This window comes from Neoarius graeffei, chromosome 18, assembly GCF_027579695.1.
Source record: "Neoarius graeffei isolate fNeoGra1 chromosome 18, fNeoGra1.pri, whole genome shotgun sequence".
NCBI classification, from domain to species: domain Eukaryota; kingdom Metazoa; phylum Chordata; class Actinopteri; order Siluriformes; family Ariidae; genus Neoarius; species Neoarius graeffei.
The window spans coordinates 45019898-45039116 of record NC_083586.1 but is presented as its reverse complement, the minus strand read 5'-3'; the positions used below and the strand labels follow the sequence as shown (position 1 = coordinate 45039116).

The 19219-nt window shown below is 42.9% G+C and overlaps 1 protein-coding gene across 1 annotated transcript in view; it reads right to left on the bottom strand.

The window, feature by feature from the left end:
* c18h19orf67 (chromosome 18 C19orf67 homolog) overlaps positions 1 to 19219 on the bottom strand; it is a 30417-nt gene that overhangs the window by 2522 nt on the left and 8676 nt on the right. Inside the window, exons 5-6 of the mRNA XM_060899530.1 lie at positions 12093 to 12353; positions 1945 to 2103 (exon numbers count right to left, since the gene is read on the bottom strand). Of these exons, the coding sequence (XP_060755513.1) occupies positions 1945 to 2103; positions 12093 to 12353 (420 nt within the window). The remainder of the gene's footprint in view (positions 1 to 1944; positions 2104 to 12092; positions 12354 to 19219) is intronic.

The following is a 19219-nucleotide window of genomic DNA, read 5'->3' as shown; positions in this document are numbered from 1 at the left end:
TGGTTGTCTGTGTCTAAGGCTACGTTTACACTAGACCGTATCTGTCTCGTTTTCTTCGCGGATGCACTGTCCGTTTACATTAACCCCCCTGAAAAAGCGGGGAAACGGGAATCCGCCAGCGTCCACGTATTCAATCTAGATCGTATCAGCTCCGGTGCTGTGTAAACATTGAGAATACGCGAATACGCTGTGCTGAGCTCTAGCTGGCGTCTCATTGGACAACGTCACTGTGACATCCACCTTCCTGATTCGCTGGCGTTGGTCATGTGACGCGACTGCTGAAAAACGGCGCAGACTTCCGCCTTGTATCACCTTTCATTAAAGAGTATAAAAGTATGAAAATACTGCAAATACTGATGCAAATACTGCCCATTGTGTAGTTATGATTGTCTTTAGGCTTGCCATCCTTCCACTTGCAAGTAATAAGTGATATGCGCTGGGATCTCACACACAGCGGCTCAGTCCCGAATCGTGGCTTGTTCACTTCACTCGCGCGCTCTGTGAGCTGCGCAGGGCCGGAGTGCGCACCCTCCAGAGGGCACTCGCTGTTCAGGGCGGAGTGATTTGGAGCGCAGGATGCCTGCGGAGCCGAGCGTATCCGCGTATTGGTGTTGCTGTGTGCACGGCTAACGGTTTTAGTGTAAACGCGAATCGTTTTAAGAACGTTAATCTGATGATCCGCTGATTCGACGTAATGTAAACGTAGCCTATGTGTCAGCCCTGTGATGACCTGGCGACTTGTCCAGGGTGTACTCCGCCTTTCGCCCGTAGTCAGCTGGGATAGGCTCCAGCTTGCCTGCGACCCTGTAGAAGGATAAAGCGGCTAGAGATAATGAGATGAGATGTTATGTCAAGAACCACTCAAGTAAAGAGAGATGACAGTCCATTGTTACTTTAAGCCATGAAGTGTCTTTTAATAAATAAATAAAGGAAACCCACTGAAATAGGTGTCTGAACTTTTGACTGGTACTGTATGTCTGGATACATTTCCAAAACTATTAGAATTATGTGCCTACATGTGTATTACAGAGGATTACTGGTACCCGTGAATGTGGACTGTGATATGGAGACGTCTTATTTCTACATTGGCTATGTTTTGCCACCATTGAACTTTATTGCCATCTACTGGCTCTTAAGATGTACGGCACTGTTGAGTGCAGGCTTTTGCCAAAGCCAAATGGTTCCGCTCCAAAATGCAACGAGTTCTTCTTTGGCCCAAGCTACACCCTTCCATCAAGTTTCATGGAAATCAGGTAAAAAAAACAGCGGAAACATGACCACCTTGGTGGAGGTAATCTCATCTCATTATCTCTAGCCGCTTTATCCTGTTCTACAGGGTCGCAGGCAAGCTGGAGCCTATCCCAGCTGACTACGGGCGAAAGGCGGGGTACACCCTGGACAAGTCGCCAGGTCATCACAGGGCTGACACATACAACCATTCACACTCACATTCACACCTACGGTCAATTTAGAGTCACCAGTTAACCTAACCTGCATGTCTTTGGACTGTGGGGGAAACCGGAGCACCCGGAGGAAACCCACGCGGACACGGGGAGAACATGCAAACTCCACACAGAAAGGCCCTCGCCGGCCACGGGGCTCGAACCCGGACCTTCTTGCTGTGAGGCGACAGCGCTAACCACTACACCACCGTGCCGCCCGGTGGAGGTAATAAAACATGCAATTTATACAGGGATCAATTCATGGGGTCATTTCAGAGTCAGATGAAGATCTATATCTGATTGTTTTGGAAAGCTTTGCATACTGTGAGACTAAAAATCCATCATGCTAATTCTCAACAACACTGCTTTGTGAACATGGCAACCTCAGCCCTGAATCGTTAGATATGCACAAGTGACCCTCTGTATGAAAAGAGTTTCAGAATTAGTCATGAATTCCTTCGCTGTCCTTACAAAGAGATGTTTTGTGTGGCGAGCCTGTTACCAGTCATTGATGTCTTCAGAGTTTGGGTCTGGATACATCTGTACCCACTTCCCTATAGACCACATCCTCAGTACTGCTTCCTTGCCTGGCCTTCTGTCTGTCTCTTCACTCAGTGTCTCTCCCTCCACTAAGTGGATGTCCTCGTGACAGAGGAAGTAACTACAACAGGACAGAAGGCACTAGTGAAGAGGAATTTCCAAGAATTGCATACGTGTTATTGCAAAGCAAGCTCGTTATGCCTCCGCCACCGTAAGGTGCAGGAGGCATTATGTTTTTGGGTTGTCCGTCTGTCCGTGCATCCGTCCCGAAACCTTGTGAGCGCGATATCTCAAAGGCTAATGAAAGGAATTTCACCAAACTTTCACCATTTGTGCGCTTTGGGACAAACATGAACTGATTAGATTTTGAGATCAAAAGGTCTAAGGTCAAGGTCACTGAGGTCAAATGTCTGTCCGAAAACCTTGTGAACACAATATCTCCAAGGCTGATACAAGTAATTTCACCAGGTCATGATTACTGTGAGGTCAAATGTCCATCCCCAAATCACAACTTAAGGCATGTAGTCTACCGGGCGGAGGCATCCCCGTCGACACCGTTGGCGTCGAGTTCTATCTAGTTTTTCTGTATGAAAATAGATGTCGAGGAAGAGAGTTGTGATATTTTTAATGCTATTTTTACTTTGAGTATTCAAGAATAGCACCTTGCTATATCATTTTTGCTTATACTAGTGCATCTCAATTAGAATATTGTGGAAACTAGATAGAACTCGATGCCAACGGTGTCGATGGGGATGCCTCCGCCCGGTAGACTACACGCCTTATTAAGTTGTGATTTGGGGATGGACATTTGACCTCACAGTAATCTTGACCTGGTGAAATTACTTGTATTTGCCTTGGAGACAGTGTTCACAAGGTTTTCGGACAGACGACATTTGACCACAGTGACCTTGACCTTAGACTTTTTAATCTCAAAATCTAATCAGTTTATCTTTGTCCCCAAATGCACAAAGGGTGAAAGTTTGGTGAAATTCCTTTGATTTGCCTTGAAGATATTGTGTTCACAAGGTTCTCGGACAGACATTTGACCTCACAGTGACCTTGACCTTAGACCTTTTGATCTCAAAATCTAATCAGTTCATGTTTGTCCCAAAGCGCACAAATGGTGAAAGTTTGGTGAAATTCCTTTCATTAGCCTTTGAGATATTGCGTTCAAAAGGTTTCGGGACGGACGCACGCACAACCCGAAAACATAATGCCCCCTGCACCTTACGGTGGAGGAGGCATAAGGGGGGTGGGGTGGGGTGGGTGTTGTAATTTAATTCAAAAAGGTAAACTTTCATATATACATGAAATATTAAGTGAAATATTTCAAGCCTTTTTTTTTTGTTAACTTTGATGCTCATGGCTTATAGCTCATTAAAACCAGAAATCCAGTATCTCAAATTATTAGAATATTTCCTAAGATCAATCAAAAAAGGATTTACAATACTGAAATATCCAACTTCTGAAAAGTACAACCCCGATTCCAAAAAAGTTGGGACAAAGTACAAATTGTAAATAAAAATGGAATGCAATAATTTACAAATCTCAAAAACTGATATTGTATTCACAATAGAACATAGACAACATATCAAATGTCGAAAGTGAGACATTTTGAAATTTCATGCCAAATATTGGCTCATTTGAAATTTCATGACAGCAACACATCTCAAGAAAGTTGGGACAGGGGCAATAAGAGGCTGGAAAAGTTAAAGGTACAAAAAAGGAACAGCTGGAGGACCAAACTGCAACTCATTAGGTCAACTGGCAATAGGTCATTAACATGACTGGGTATAAAAAGAGCATCTTGGAGTGGCAGCGGCTCTCAGAAGTAAAGATGGGAAGAGGATCACCAATCCCCCTAATTCTGCGCCGACAAATAGTGGAGCAATATCAGAAAGGAGTTCGACAGTGTAAAATTGCAAAGAGTTTGAACATATCATCATCTACAGTGCATAATATCATCAAAAGATTCAGAGAATCTGGAAGAATCTCTGTGCGTAAGGGTCAAGGCCGGAAAACCATACTGGGTGCCCGTGATCTTCGGGCCCTTAGACGGCACTGCATCACATACAGGCATGCTTCTGTATTGGAAATCACAAAATGGGCTCAGGAATATTTCCAGAGAACATTATCTGTGAACACAATTCACCGTACCATCCGCCGTTGCCAGCTAAAACTCTATAGTTCAAAGAAGAAGCCGTATCTAAACATGATCCAGAAGCGCAGACGTCTTCTCTGGGCCAAGGCTCATTTAAAATGGACTGTGGCAAAGTGGAAAACTGTTCTGTGGTCAGACGAATCAAAATTTGAAGTTCTTTATGGAAATCAGGGACGCCGTGCCATTCGGACTAAAGAGGAGAAGGACGACCCAAGTTGTTATCAGCGCTCAGTTCAGAAGCCTGCATCTCTGATGGTATGGGGTTGCATTAGTGGCACGGGCAGCTTACACATCTGGAAAGACACCATCAATGCTGAAAGGTATATCCAGGTTCTAGAGCAACATATGCTCCCATCCAGACGACGTCTCTTTCAGGGAAGACCTTGCATTTTCCAACATGACAATGCCAAACCACATACTGCATCAATTACAGCATCATGGCTGCGTAGAAGAAGGGTCCGGGTACTGAACTGGCCAGCCTGCAGTCCAGGTCTTTCACCCATAGAAAACATTTGGCGCATCATAAAACGGAAGATACGATAAAAAAAGACCTAAGGCAGTTGAGCAACTAGAATCCTACATTAGACAAGAATGGGTTAACATTCCTACCCCTAAACTTGAGCAACTTGTCTCCTCAGTCCCCAGACGTTTACAGACTGTTGTAAAGAGAAAAGGGGATGTCTCACAGTGGTAAACATGGCCTTGTCCCAACTTTGAGATGTGTTGTTGTCATGAAATTTAAAATCACCTAATTTTTCTCTTTAAATGATACATTTTCTCAGTTTAAACATTTGATATGTCATCTGTGTTCTATTCTGAATAAAATATGGAATTTTGAAACTTCCACATCATTGCATTCCGTTTTTATTTACAATTTGTACTTTGTCCCAACTTTTTTTGGAATCGGGGTTGTATGTTCATTTAGTATACACTCAATACTTGGTTGGGGCTCCTTTACCACAAATTATTGCAATGCGGTGTGGCGTGGAGCCGATCAGCCTGTGTCACTACTGAGGTGTTATTGAAGCCCAGGTTCTATTGATAGCGGCCTTCAGCTCGTCTGTATTTTTCGGTCGGGTGTTTCTCATCTTCCTCTTGACAACAGCTCATAGATTCTCTCTGGAGTTCAGGTCAGGTGAGTTGACTGGCCAATCAAGCACAGTAATATGGTCAACAAACCATTTGGTAGTAGTTTTGGCACTGTGGGCAGGTGCTAGGTCCTGCTGGAAGAGGAAATTAGCGTCTCCATAAAACTTGTCAGCAGATGGAAGCATGAAGTGCTCTAAAACCTCCCGGTAGACTTCTCCATTGACTTTGGACTTGATAAATCATAGTGGACCGGGGTCGGCAACCTTTTTGCCATGTAGTGCCAATTAGAAATTTTGTTAGTTAGTGTGCCATTCAAATAGGTGTTGTTAACTATGTGTAATTAGACACCATACATTTTAGACAGATATAGGTATTTAATGCATTGAGCAAATGTAAAAACACCACTGCACTTGTTTTATGCCATTAACCTCACACACTTTAACCCACTTTATGCCAGTTGTTTGCTGCACCCTTACGTTTTCTGCCATTTCACCAATTCGTCGCGCAACAGTTCTGGCTGATACGGGCATGTCTTTTATTCTTGATTTTATTGTCTCTTTATTTGGCAGCCCCTCAAAAAGACTATCTGAGCTGGAGAGAAAGGCCTCCTTAAAGGTCTCATTGCATCGTTTTTTTCATTAATTGTGCAGTGGTCTCTAGTATGAATGAATGCCCTGTGAGCCGGTTTTGGTGAAAAAAAATGCTGTGGTTCTCCTGTTTCAGGCTGTTCTAGTTTGGTGGAAGAGTAGGTGGCGGGAGAACGACAGGATTTCAGCTCTTACTCATTAATATTCATGACATGTAAATGTGTTACCTCTGATTGGCTAACAGCACTGACCTCCAGTGGGTCAGAACAAATGGATGTGGGTGTCTTTGTAAAAACTGTTTTGATTGGCTATTATGGTCTTGACATTGATGTTTTGACAAATAACAATGTAGATAACACGAATTTTACATCACATTCAACAAGATTAAAACGAGACTAAAGATGGCGACTTACAAATAATGTGTAAACATTGTTGGAGTTAATAAAGTTCAAACAGCATGAAGGAACATACCCCAACCCCCCGAAATTAATTTAAAAAAATTCTCAACGGATTTGGCATAATATCAAAAAGTCGTTTTTTACTCAGAAAAAGCGGAAAACTCTCATCCCTGCCTAGCTTGTGACCATGTCATGCATGCTAACGTGGAGAATATGAACATGCTATTTTGTAACAAAAACCTTCGAACAAAAAGTTCATGTTTTACTTACAGCTTGTGAGCTGGTGGTCGATTGTCTTGACGGTACAGATCCAGGGATTAAAAACAACCTCGAAGCAAAACCACTACTTACTGAAGGCACGGAAGTTTGAAAAGTCACTGTGGTTGAAATGATCAGAACACAGTACTAATGCTGCATTATACTTCGCTGGTGGCGTTCCAAAGATAAATTCCAACCATTGCTTCTTCACCTCTTCTATCTTGCAATGTTGCTCCGCTTAGGTTTCGTTTCTGTCGGCGGCTCCAGCCCAACTTTGGACGCTCGTAACTCGGGCAGGGGAGGTCCCAGCCTCCCCAAACTTGGCAGCCAGCGACCTCTGCCCTCTCCCCAACGAACCAGTGCTGCCAGGGCGGGCTAGCCCCACGCCTTGGGACGTAATTCACCCCGAGGCGAGCCGCGGCGCTCCGCTTAGGTTTCGTTTCTATCGGTGACTCCAGCCCGACTTTGAACACTCGTAACTCGCGCAGGAGAGGTCCCAGCCTCCCCAAACATGCAACGTTGATGTGTTACTGCCACAAATAACACAGGCACGAGCTTGTTCAGACATGTTTTCAGCTTGCTGTTAGGTCCTCTTCATTAGCTACTGACGAGATGGGCTCTGCTATCTCTCCTCGTGCTTAAATCCGAACTTTCTTCCCGTGGGCGGTCGCAAGCCAAGGTGGGCGAGGCCATGAATACTAATTTTCGAAGTGACGCAAGTTCGTAGGGCTTTTTCAGATTCGCTCGTTTTTCCAACTATTTTCTTTCATAAGCTAATACAGGGAATGGGAGTAGAATTACATTTTCACATGCAGCATGCATATGCAACTCGGCGTGAACTATGGTATTTCAAAAAGAGCCAGTATTAAACGTTTTTGGTGGAAGGGCACCTTCAATGTATTCACCGTCTGTGAATAGCTTTCCATGTTTAGCTATGCAGTGAGAAATTATATAGCTAGCTTCAGTGGCATTGTTTTTAACTGAGGCAAAGACTGTTAAAGTGTGGGCTTGCTTCCCATATCCGCACACTGCACGTGAGATTGATTCGTCCCTATCTGCCTGATCTTTGAAAGTCTTTTCGTGCTTTGCCTCGAAATGACGTTTAACACTGGATGTTCGACACACAACACTTTCAAAACACAACGTGCATGCAGCACGGTCCCTCTGAGAAACGAACCCATATTCTTTGGTCCACGAGGAGAGGAAAGCCCGAACTGTTGGCTTCTTTGCCATCTTAGTGCAACTGCTGCATCAAGTGGGCCTATCTCGTGAGAAATATGGGGAGGGGGCAGTGTTGCCAGATTGGGCAGTTTTAAGTGCATTTTGGCAGGTTTGCTGGAAAACATCAACAGTATCTGGCAACACTGGGAGGGGGGCGCTATATGGTTGTGTAGTCATGCTAAAAGAGCAGGCTCGCCATGCAACAGCCAATGACAGTTCAAGATAACGTTTGAACATTTTTAATGTGTTGAATAATTAGGTTTGTGCATCATCGTCAGTGTGCCACTGGAAATTCCTTGGCGTGCCAGTTGTGGCACGCGTGCCTAGGGTTGCTGACCCCTGTAGTGGACCAACACCAGCAAATGGCATGGCACCCCAAATCATCACAGATTGCAGAAACTTCATACTGGACTTCAAACACCTTGGGTTCTGTGCCTCTCCACTCTTCCTCCAGACTCTCAGACATTGATTTCCATTATGAACTGCAAAATTTACTTATGTGAAAAGCGGACTTTGGACCACTGAGCAACAGTCCAGTTCTTTCTCTCCTTAGTGCAGGTAAGACGCTTCTGACCTTGTCTCTGGTTCAGGGGTGGTTTGATATCAGGAATGTGACAGTTGTAGCCCCTTTCCTGAAGACGTCTGTGTGTAGTGGCTCTTGATACCAGCCTCAGTCCACTCCTTGTGAGGCTCTCCCAAGTTCTTGAATCGACTTTGACAATTCTCTCAAGGCTGCAGTCCTCCCAGTGGCTTGTGCACCTTTTCCAGCCAGCCTTTTCAGCAATGACCTTCTGTGGCTTACCCTCCTTGTGGAGGATCTCGATGATCATCTTCTGGACAACTGTCAAGTCAGCAGTCTTCCCCATGATTGTGGTTGCGTGTACTGAACTAGACCGAGAGATACATGGTATTTATACTGTTTTACTCAAACTCAAAATGAAATAGTCTAATATTTTGAGGGTTTTTTTTCCCCATTTTTTGTGCTATAGGCCATAATTATCAAAGTTAAAAGAGAAACTGCTTGAAACATTTTAGTTTACGTGTAATGAGTCTAGGATATATTACATTTTTGCTTTCTTCAATAACTGATGGAAAATATTTAACTTTTTCATTATAATCTAATTGTTTGAGATGTATTAGTAATTAAAAACAAATGTTTTGTTCAGCCTAATCTTTGTCTTTCAGATCTACAGAGAATGTGTGATTACCACTGACAAGAATTTGCTATAAATTATGTAGATAGGGATTAGACTGGTAAAAAAAAAAAACAACATGCTGAATAACGAGGTTCAAAGCTTAAAGGATATACGCAAACCCTTTATTTTTAAATACATTTCTGAGTGGATAGTATCTCCATCCTTGACTCTTGTATGCTGCATAAATGGAAATTTAAAAAATATGTATATTTTTGAGAGTTAAAATCAACCGCAAAGTTGGCATTCGAGCTGCCCCGCTGAGCCAGCCAGCCCTGAGTGCGTGACGTCACTGCGGTAACCGGTTTTAAGGCCGAGGCCTTTTACAACTATAGACCAAAGTCTCATCTCATCTCATTATCTGTAGCCGCTTTATCCTGTTCTACAGGGTCGCAGGCAAGCTGGAGCCTATCCCAGCTGACTACGGGCGAAAGGCAGGGTACACCCTGGACAAGTCGCCAGGTCATCACAGGGCTGACACATAGACACAGACAACCATTCACACTCACATTCACACCTACGGTCAATTTAGAGTCACCAGTTAACCTAACCTGCATGTCTTTGGACTGTGGGGGAAACCGGAGCACCCGGAGGAAACCCACGCGGACACGGGGAGAACATGCAAACTCTGCACAGAAAGGCCCTCGCCGGCCACGGGGCTCGAACCTGGACCTTCTCGCTGTGAGGCGACAGCGCTAACCACTACACCACCGTGCCGCCCTAGACCAAAGTTATACAAATAAAACATTTATGGTGAAAGTAAGAAATAGCGTTACCGACTTGCTCAACTAAGACTGATTTGACTGCATTGATTGTGGGTTGACTCTCATTAAAACAGGATAGGGTGTTATAACTTATGCAACATACATGTACATGCATGCATTTTCACCGACAGAACATAAAAGGCTCATTAAATAATCAGATGAACTGAGACAATCACATTCTGAAGCAAATTAAATAATCTTATACCGGGAACTTAAACACACAATACAAGTTACAGGGATTAATGTAAATGCAGGTAAACAACGTGTTTTTTTATCCAAATGAGAGTCGGAGCTTACCCGTCTGTGTTCTCGCTTCTTGAAGGCCAACCTTGTGGCCGATTGTTTTGAAACAATCTGACTTTCAGCTGTTTGGTCAGTTCCCCATTCATTCGCTTCTTCCACGTAAGGGCGAGATGGCAGCGATATCCAATGGAGAAAATCAGATGGCTGCTCCACTCATTCTCCATACTGAGTACTCCACCATTACTGCTGGGCTCAGGCAATTACTAAAACCTGGGACGGAACGGGATGTCACCGGTTTTAGCAACAACCGCGGGGCGGTCACTGCCCAAGCGATATGTCCCGTCCCATCCCAAGTTTTACCAACAACCCTCGTCTCACGCTCTGGGAGGACTGGTGCAACTAAACTCACTTTCCTTTAAAAAAAATAAAATAAAATAAATAAATAAAAGAAATACTTTCCTTTTCTTGTAGTTTTCTTTAACTGTTGGTACTGCACCCTCTTTCAATACGGGCTTATAGCCAACGCTCCTCAACAGATCAGAGGTCTCGTACGAGTCTTCAGTAAAATGTGCAGAGCAGAGGAGAGACCACTTCACAGGCACCCAACGTGCCTGTGAACTTCTCGCAAAATGCGTCCAAATCTTTGCAGTTTGAACTAGAGATGTTAACCGATGACCGTTTGACCGATGGTTGACCGAATCAACGTCAACCGGTTAATTTTTTTTTTGGTTGTCGGTTAAAAAAAAAAAAAAAAAAAGTCAATCGTTTTGAAGCTGCCGATTTTGGAGTGGAGAACCTGGAATTCTGTGTTGTAAACGCTTGGGGCACGCCATGCGGTGTAAGGACGACAGCTGACAAATCAGAAACACCCATTCATTCATGTCCCGCCGTCCCGCCCCAGTTGAAGACAGCTGCCACTCGGCGAAAGAAAAAAAAAAAAGTGTAGACACAGGCTTTTTAGCTTACAAATTACTATTCTGGGTTTTTTTTAATTATTATTAGAAGGCACATCGAGTTTAGTCCTGCCTTGGCCAGTGCATTCTGAAAGTGTGTTTCGGTCTGTAGCCAACAATGCATGTTATTGCAGATCATATCTCTCAACACAAACTAAAGGCGCAGATGTCGCCTTTTTCACGGCTGAATCGTGCAGATCCGATTTTTTTTTTTTTTTTAAGGGGGGGGCGTTGGAGTGTCTGAATAATTTCATCAGAGTAAATTCTGTATTAAAATTACTAAATAAGCAAATGCCGTTACAGTCCATGAAACACAGGAAGTATGAGAAGAAAACAGTAAATCAGAAAGCTGCACACATTTGCGCAGCTTCCGCGCAAACGTGCGCAGCTTTCTGATTTACTGTTTTCTTCTCATACTTCCTATGTTTCATGGACTGTAACGGCATTTGCTTATTTAGTAATTTTAATACAGAATTTACTCTGATGAAATTATTCAGACACTCCAACGCCCCCCCTAAAAAAAAAAATCGGATCTGCACGATTCAGCCATGAAAAAGGCGGCATCCGCCAAAAGGCGCGCCGTTTGCATCCCTGTTTAAACTCATAGGTTAACCGACTTTAATCGGCTAATGAGGCTCGGTGGTCGGTCAAGATTTTTTTTAGTTTTCGCCATCCCTAGTTTGAACATTCTTGGGCCATGAATGCAACATAAATCCACCTTCTGTCGTGTTGCTGCACCAGTCAGCAACACATCTACGTAGCATGGCGATAAATTAGCTCAAAATGGAGGATCGGCATTGCAGTCAGCTCTGTGTTTTAGTCTAGCGCAAATGGCGATGAGACCGATAGACTTCCTGCTGTGACGTTACAGACATCAAGGCCATTCACTCAGACCGCTACCTATATAAATCACTTTAATCGTAAAAATTATTATATTAGATTTATTGTTAACGCTTAAAACTATTCTTATGCCATTCTTGAGGTCTCAAGGCATTTATGAACAAAAGTGAGGCCATGGTTCTGCGTATATGCTTTAACTTTTTTTTTTTTTACTTCTTCATATTCCTTGTATGAAAGAGCTGTTCACTGTAAACAAGTAGTGGATTTTCAGCCCAGTGTAGGGCATTATGGCATATATTTGAAACACTTGTTTACAGCACACTTCTGCAAAACACTCTTTCCTGTGTTATTAAATAGAAAACACTTTAGTAAAGCAATTTTCTCCTCTCGTAGGCTCACTCACTACTCTGTACTGTTGTCTTCCATCCCTCTTTCTGTCTTTGCCTCCTGTCCTTCTATCACTTGTGTCACTTCTTCTGTCCTGCTGTCTTTCTTTTCCTCTTCCCCTCCCACCTCTGGCCCTTTTGTTCGCTCCACATTCCAGCGCATGCGTTTGTACAGTCCTTTCCTGGTCAAGCCCAGAAAGGGGATGGGTTGACAGTAATGGAAGATCAACAGCTTGATGTTATCCACCTGACACTGGCCAATGTAGAAATGAGAGATACTGAGAGAGAAAGAAAAGGAAAAGAAAATCTATAAGCTCAGGATAATTCAGACCCAAATTACAGACTGCAAATAGAGACGTGTCTCCATGTCTCAAAGCAATCAAAAGCATATAAAGGTGCAATCTGCAAAGTATAAAAATGTGATTAAACCCAAAATAATAAAATACTATTGAAGATACTGTGATTTCTAATATTGCTGTGTGGTTTTCAGTTTTTTTTTTTTTTCTGGACTGGAAATTCTTGGGTTTCAGTCACGTGACTTTTCTTAGCGATTTCATTTCTGGTAAAACAGCTGGTGGTCGAGCAAACCAAAACGGCTGCAGTAGTGCAAATAACTAGCGATAATTTATCAGAGTATGCTCGTAATCCAGAAGCCACTGCTCGCTTTAGATATATTCAGAAGATTGCTATGTGCAAAGTCATCATCTTTTCATTCTGTTGCCCTCTGGGAGGCGCTTCAGGTCGTTATAAACTCGCACCTCCAGACTTAAGAACAGTTTTTATCCAAATGCTATTAGAGAATTAAACACTAAGAACTGATCCTTTGGAGTGTGCAATATGATCAGTCCTGTGAAATATGCACTTTATTTACTCTTCTTGTGATTGTCCTCTTTTTATAGCTTTTACCTCACCCTTTATTGTCTTATGGTGTTTTATCATCCATTTATGTATTTTTATGTCTGGTTTTTTTATGACCTATTTATGTTTTTTATATGATCCACTAGAGAAATAGAATTTCGTTGTACATTGGGCAATGACAATGGAAGAATAGCAGTGGCGGCTGCTGGTTTTTAAAACAGGGGAAGCCCATTTTACGCATTCATCGTAAAACCTGTAGGCCGGATATCAAAGCATAGAAAGGTGTGCCCCATTAGCATAGTAAACTAGACAACCCTACCTAGTGGCAGAAAGTATTTTTGCTTGTACATTTCATGTTATAGTCTGGCTTGCCAGGCTAGTGCCTCATATCCTTAATCAAAAATATCAAACATCCAAAAATCACTGGCTATTCAACGAAGAGCCTTGAACATCATACCCTGATATGCAACACAGAGTCTTTAACACAACACCCAGCTGTGCAACACATCCTTGAACATCTTCTGCAACACAGTCTGGAAATTCATAACCAGGTAGGCTATGCAACACACAGAACCTTGAATATTATACCCAGGTATAACCTATAACACAGAGCCCACCATTCTCTTAACTTTATTGAACAATATACACACTTCAGATTCATGAACATGAACACTATTTATACACAAATTCTGCCCTCCGCTCCTTTTCCAGAAAATGGTCTGTGACCCTGTCATACCAGCTGGTTGTGCTTTCCAGAGACTTCACCAATTTCTGTTAGCAGCTAGCACTGCAGATCCCAATAAGGCTCAAGCTAGCCTACAACCAGATTGAACTACAAATGAAATAAACGAGTGAATTCACGAATGATCAAACTGATAGAATGGATGAAAGTTAACGGAGCACAACGAGTAATATTTACATTTATTTACAGAGTAATGTACAGAGACATCAATGAGAAGAACCGTTTATATGAAAAGAAATTCGGACAGCACTTTGGCACACGACTACACTTTCTCGACATCCGCTAGGGACTGACTGATCATACTTCCGTGTTCCTCGCCGAAGTACCGCCCTCCTCATGTCTTTCAAACACTACCTCCAATAATCCTTTATCAGCCCGGCTTCTTGTCCCTCCCACTGTCTCGTTTAGTCCCAGAGAAGCCCGGCTTCTCTGGAAGTGACGATTTTGTTGATTTTAACCAATAACAACTAGCCGAAATTGGCTGTTCAGAGCCGTCTCATAGACTGCAACGGATACCCGGCTGCCAGTCAGTGTTGCCAGATACTGCTGACGTTTTCCATCCCAAAATATGTTCAAAACCCACCAAAATGCACTTAAAACCGCCCAATCTGGCAACACTGCTGCCAGTCCATAGAGCCCATTGAGATAAAGGTTACAGCCTGGCAGCAAAGGTGATTCTCGTAGCGAACTGCGTTCGTCAGACATCACTCAAATAAGTTACAGGATAGTTATGAACATAAATACAATCTTGGGCATATATTATGTTATGCAAGTTATTGTTTTAATAAGAATTCAACGTCGTAGACGCCGCAGTTTGGGGAGAGAATTTTAGGGGAAGCTCGGCTTCCCTTGTTGTCTCTGAGAAATCGCCCCTGAAGGATAGTAACTGATAGTAATGGAATAGACTCCTACAGTCTGGGAAAGAAGGATTTGTCAACTACCCTTCAGTCGAGTTCCCCGACATCTCGAACTATCTGGTGTTGCAGACATCCTTCTACACCGCAAAACAGATGAAAGCGTGGAAGAGTACGGAGGCTTACAACTTTTTTGTATGTGGCCGGGAAAGGACCTCGGGATCAAGTTGCTGCCGAATGAATCCTGTATTGTTTTCGCCCGTGCAAATATGCTTTTTTTTTTTTAAGCTTTTCGTTTGCGTCTTTACAACGAAGCGCTGCAAGTTGAAGTGTAAACAAACAACAGTTCGCTTGATTCTCACTTGTGTTGGCTCTTATCTCTCAGGTAAATCATTCACAAAGATCATCAGAAACCCCTTTAAAGACCTGGATCTTAGTTAAACAAGACGGAGAAGTGATCACGGCGCATTGTAACTGTGTGGCTGGGGAAGAATTTTGTCGCGACCTTCGGACTTTGTGAGGAGTAAACAAAGAAACAGCTGGGGACTTTAGCATTTCGTGACTAAAAAAAGTACCATAAAATAATGACGCATAGCAAGAAAAGTACTTGGAAAACACATAGCTGAGAGGGAGACAAACCTTTCACCAAGTGATCACTGCAAACTCGAGCAGGTTTCGACTCGGCTCCCTTCGATTTCAGTCAGAGGTTCAAAAGCCACCTTTCTCAATGTCTTTTTGTGAAATCCTGTGTTCGTTCACCCTTTTTTATTCGTTCACGGGGAACCTTGAAGAAACTTTTATCAGTTTCATGGTTTGATCGATTCGAAAAACCTTAAACAACATAAGCGTAAGGCATTTTTCATGCGAGCAATGCACCTTGTCCGTACAAACGCTTTGTCAACTGAGCTTTGGTAGACCACCAGCTAAAGTTTTGAATAAATAATGAGGCGGATGTGACGTCACGTGAAACCCAAGAATTAGGTCCACCTTCAGTTTGAGACAGAGCTGCTCAGTCCTGCCCCTTTTTCCTTCCATTCAACATACTTTACTTACTTACTGTGATGTGTATTTTCCCTGGTCCAAGCAACGAACTGCATAATCAGTGTCATACTGTAGATTTAACAAATGAATGTCTGTATGTGGGGCAGCATGGTGGTGTAGTGGTTAGCGCTGTCGCCTCACAGCAAGAAGGTCCGGGTTTGAGCCCCGTGGCCGGCGAGGGCCTTTCTGTGTGGAGTTTGCATGTTCTCCCCGTGTCCGCGTGGGTTTCCTCCGGGTGCTCTGGTTTCCCCCACAGTCCAAAGGCATGCAGGTTAGGTTAACTGGTGACTCTAAATTGACCGTAGGTGTGAATGCGAGTGTGAATGGTTGTCTGTGTCTATGTGTCAGCCCTGTGATGACCTGGAGACTTGTCCAGGGTGTACCCCGCCTTTCACCCGTAGTCAGCTGGGATAGGCTCCAGCTTGCCTGCGACCCTGTAGAACAGGATAAAGCGGCTAGAGATAATGAGATGAGATGTCTGTATGTTGATGGATCCGTAGCAAATACAGTAATAGTATATACAGAATTAACACATTTAATGGTAAAAAGTGCTATCCTGTTTACTGCTGATGCTGTGAGCAGCCATGTTGATTGAACATCACTTGAACTGAGAGTTGATCATCACTAGTAGGAATTCTGAGTTAAGGGGAGTATGTTCACTAGGGAGCAGTGTCGCATAAACTAAACCAGAATTGAGAAAGTGAGAATGAGATGGAAACCAAAGAGAGAAATAAGATAATGAGCAGCCCTTGATGACCTGGCGACTTGTCCAGGGTGTACCCCGCCTCTCACCCATAGTCAGCTGGGATAGGCTCCAGCTTGCCTGTGACCCTGTACAGGATAAGCGGTTACAGATAATGGATGGATGGAAGATAATGAGCATAACTTTATTACTTTTTTTAAGAAGTGCTGCAAAAGCAGAAACATTACAAACTGCACCTTTAAATGATCACACAGGTAACAGATAATTATTATAATGTTGGGGGAAAACACCAGAGAAAAAATAAATCTAACTAAAATAAATATATTGCTATATAAAAAACACATTATGAGCACGAACAGCAAAGGATCCTATTTTTTTTTTGCACAGTATATGCCTGGATATTATTAACATTCATCTTCAGTCTGTAGTGATACTCTGCCTTCATGTAATAAACAAATAGGAAAAAGTGATCACGCAAAGTCAAAATTTTACTACAAACTTTTCAGCATGTATCATTAGCCTCAACAGCAGAGAACAAGGACAGAGCTTAAGATCTAATGCGGGGATCAGACGACACGAATTCAGCCCAATTCTGACCTGATTTTGTTGTGGCCAAACATTTCCAGCATTTCCAACCTCAGGAACAATGAACAGGCTTTGAAGTGTGACATAATCGAACAACAGCGATGTCATGCCCAGGACGCCCAACGACACCCTGAACAAAACATCTGGTGTGTCAGAAACTTTTATATTATATGGATACACGTGTTTTACTGGGAAATACTGTACACCACTCGTATTTTTCATACAAACTACATCTGGGACATGAAGAACCAAAACCGTGACATATTTAAATAATATTGGCTGGCGTTGAAGGTCCTGGGTTCGAGCCCAGTGGCCGACGAGGGGCCTTTCTGTGCGGAGTTTGCATGTTCTCCCCGCGTCCGCGTGGGTTTCCTCTGGGTGCTCCGGTTTCCCCCACAGTCCAAAGACATGCAGGTTAGGTTAACTGGTGACTCTAAATTGAGCGTAGGTGTGAATGTGAGTGTGAATGGTTGTCTGTGTCTCTGTGGCAGCCCTGTGATGACCTGGCGACTTGTCCAGGGTGTACCCCGCCTTTCGCCCGTAGTCAGCTGGGATAGGCTCCAGCTTGCCTGCGACCCTGTAGAACAGGATAAGCGGCTACAGATAACGGATGGATGGATAGCTGGCGTTGAGTGGTAGATCAGATATATTCCATTCAGCCAACATGATATTGAATGAGTCGAAAGACGAGTTCAGCATCATGCTAGCTGAATGGAATATATCTGATATACTGTGAAAAAAAAAATGCCATTATTATTATACACACTCACTTTTCCAGTTTTTCGATGTCTGTTGATATGTTTTTCTCTTGTAAGCAGAGGAGAACCGTCAGGGCCTTCTAGGCATTCAGAGAAGGCCCAAACATATCGGCATTTCAAATGTTATATTCAATTTCTTTCATTCTTTAATTACTTTCATTCTTTCATGATAATTATTCTCTTCTAATTCTAATATGGTCTCATTTTCTATCAAATTTGCTTCAAAAATGAAAGGGTTACTGTCCTGAAAACATTAAAATAGAGTTATCCAATGAGATTTTTTTTGTTTGTTGTCTCTAGGCGGAGAAGAGTTTAAAGCTGGCTCACTCATTTGTTAGGACTTCACTGCCGGGACAGAAAGCCATGGCAATGTCTGTTTATGTAGGAAGTGACAGATGAATTAACCAATCAGATTTTCATTTATAGTGAGAGGGACAAAAAATTTATCACCCTCGGCCTTCTTGAAGGCAACGCTAGCTTAACTGCAAGTCAGTGCCATCAGCACAGCAGTGAAGTCACCTTCTAGCCGGTGTAGCGTTCATCAGTAGTGTTAGCAAATGCTAATAAAGCGGTCAAGCCAGTGCTATCGAGAGCAAGTAGCACAGGCTAACAACCAAGAAACTAAGATTTATGTTTCCAGACTCTTCTTCCACACACGCTCACAACAGTATTTTTCACTCAGACTTAAGTATTCATTTTCCAATGTCATTTACTTAGTTACTTTTAAAATCAGCATCGAAAACTACACACAACGGAGCGACCTGGCACCCTGCCGCTAATCCCTTGCAAAATCCTTTGCCCTGTTGCTGTTTTGGTGTGTCTGGCTAAGGTTTGGTTGAGCTGAAGTCCCAGCTCTAATAGTAACAGTTCACCACTTGTAAATATGCGTGAAGAATATCTAATGAAGTTCTGGTAGCCTTTTGGGCTTTAAACGCACCTTTCTCTTTCCTGGCGAACAAAGGAATGCTTCTGCACATGCGCAGCAGAAAACTCTCTCATTGATTATTCGCATCAGCTCCGACGTGACATCACGTTGTCTTGACAATCATGCAATATCGTAAACCATATTAAACGCTCATTCGCCATTGGATAGAGTGACGTAATACACATAAGATTAGGGCTGTACCGATAGACGATGCCATCGTCCATCGACGATGGTGGTCATCCATCACGATGGAGAGCCACCAGCGTGATACCACGCCCCCTCCTGTCATAATCATGCATATACGGTATCATCTGGGCCTATTTAACCTAAAAAGTTAGTTTTTTGTTAGTTTTGTTTAATATATAAATATATTATATAACACAATTATAAATACATAATTATATGAATCATTATAAAGTAATATCCTATTACCGCTTGTTCACGTAGGCTATGGTGCAGGGACGTGCTAGTGAACATAACATGTGGTTACAAAAAATACAGTATGCTACTACTAATAAATTTTGACTTCATTTTTTAGCCTACACTATACTTTTAATGTAAAATTTGTCATGTTGTTCAAACAAACAGCCACTATTAACGACTTCAGTCGGGAAATATTGCACCCCAAACGGCAGTGAAGCGCAGACTTCGGCAGAAGTCAAATAACTTTAATCTGGT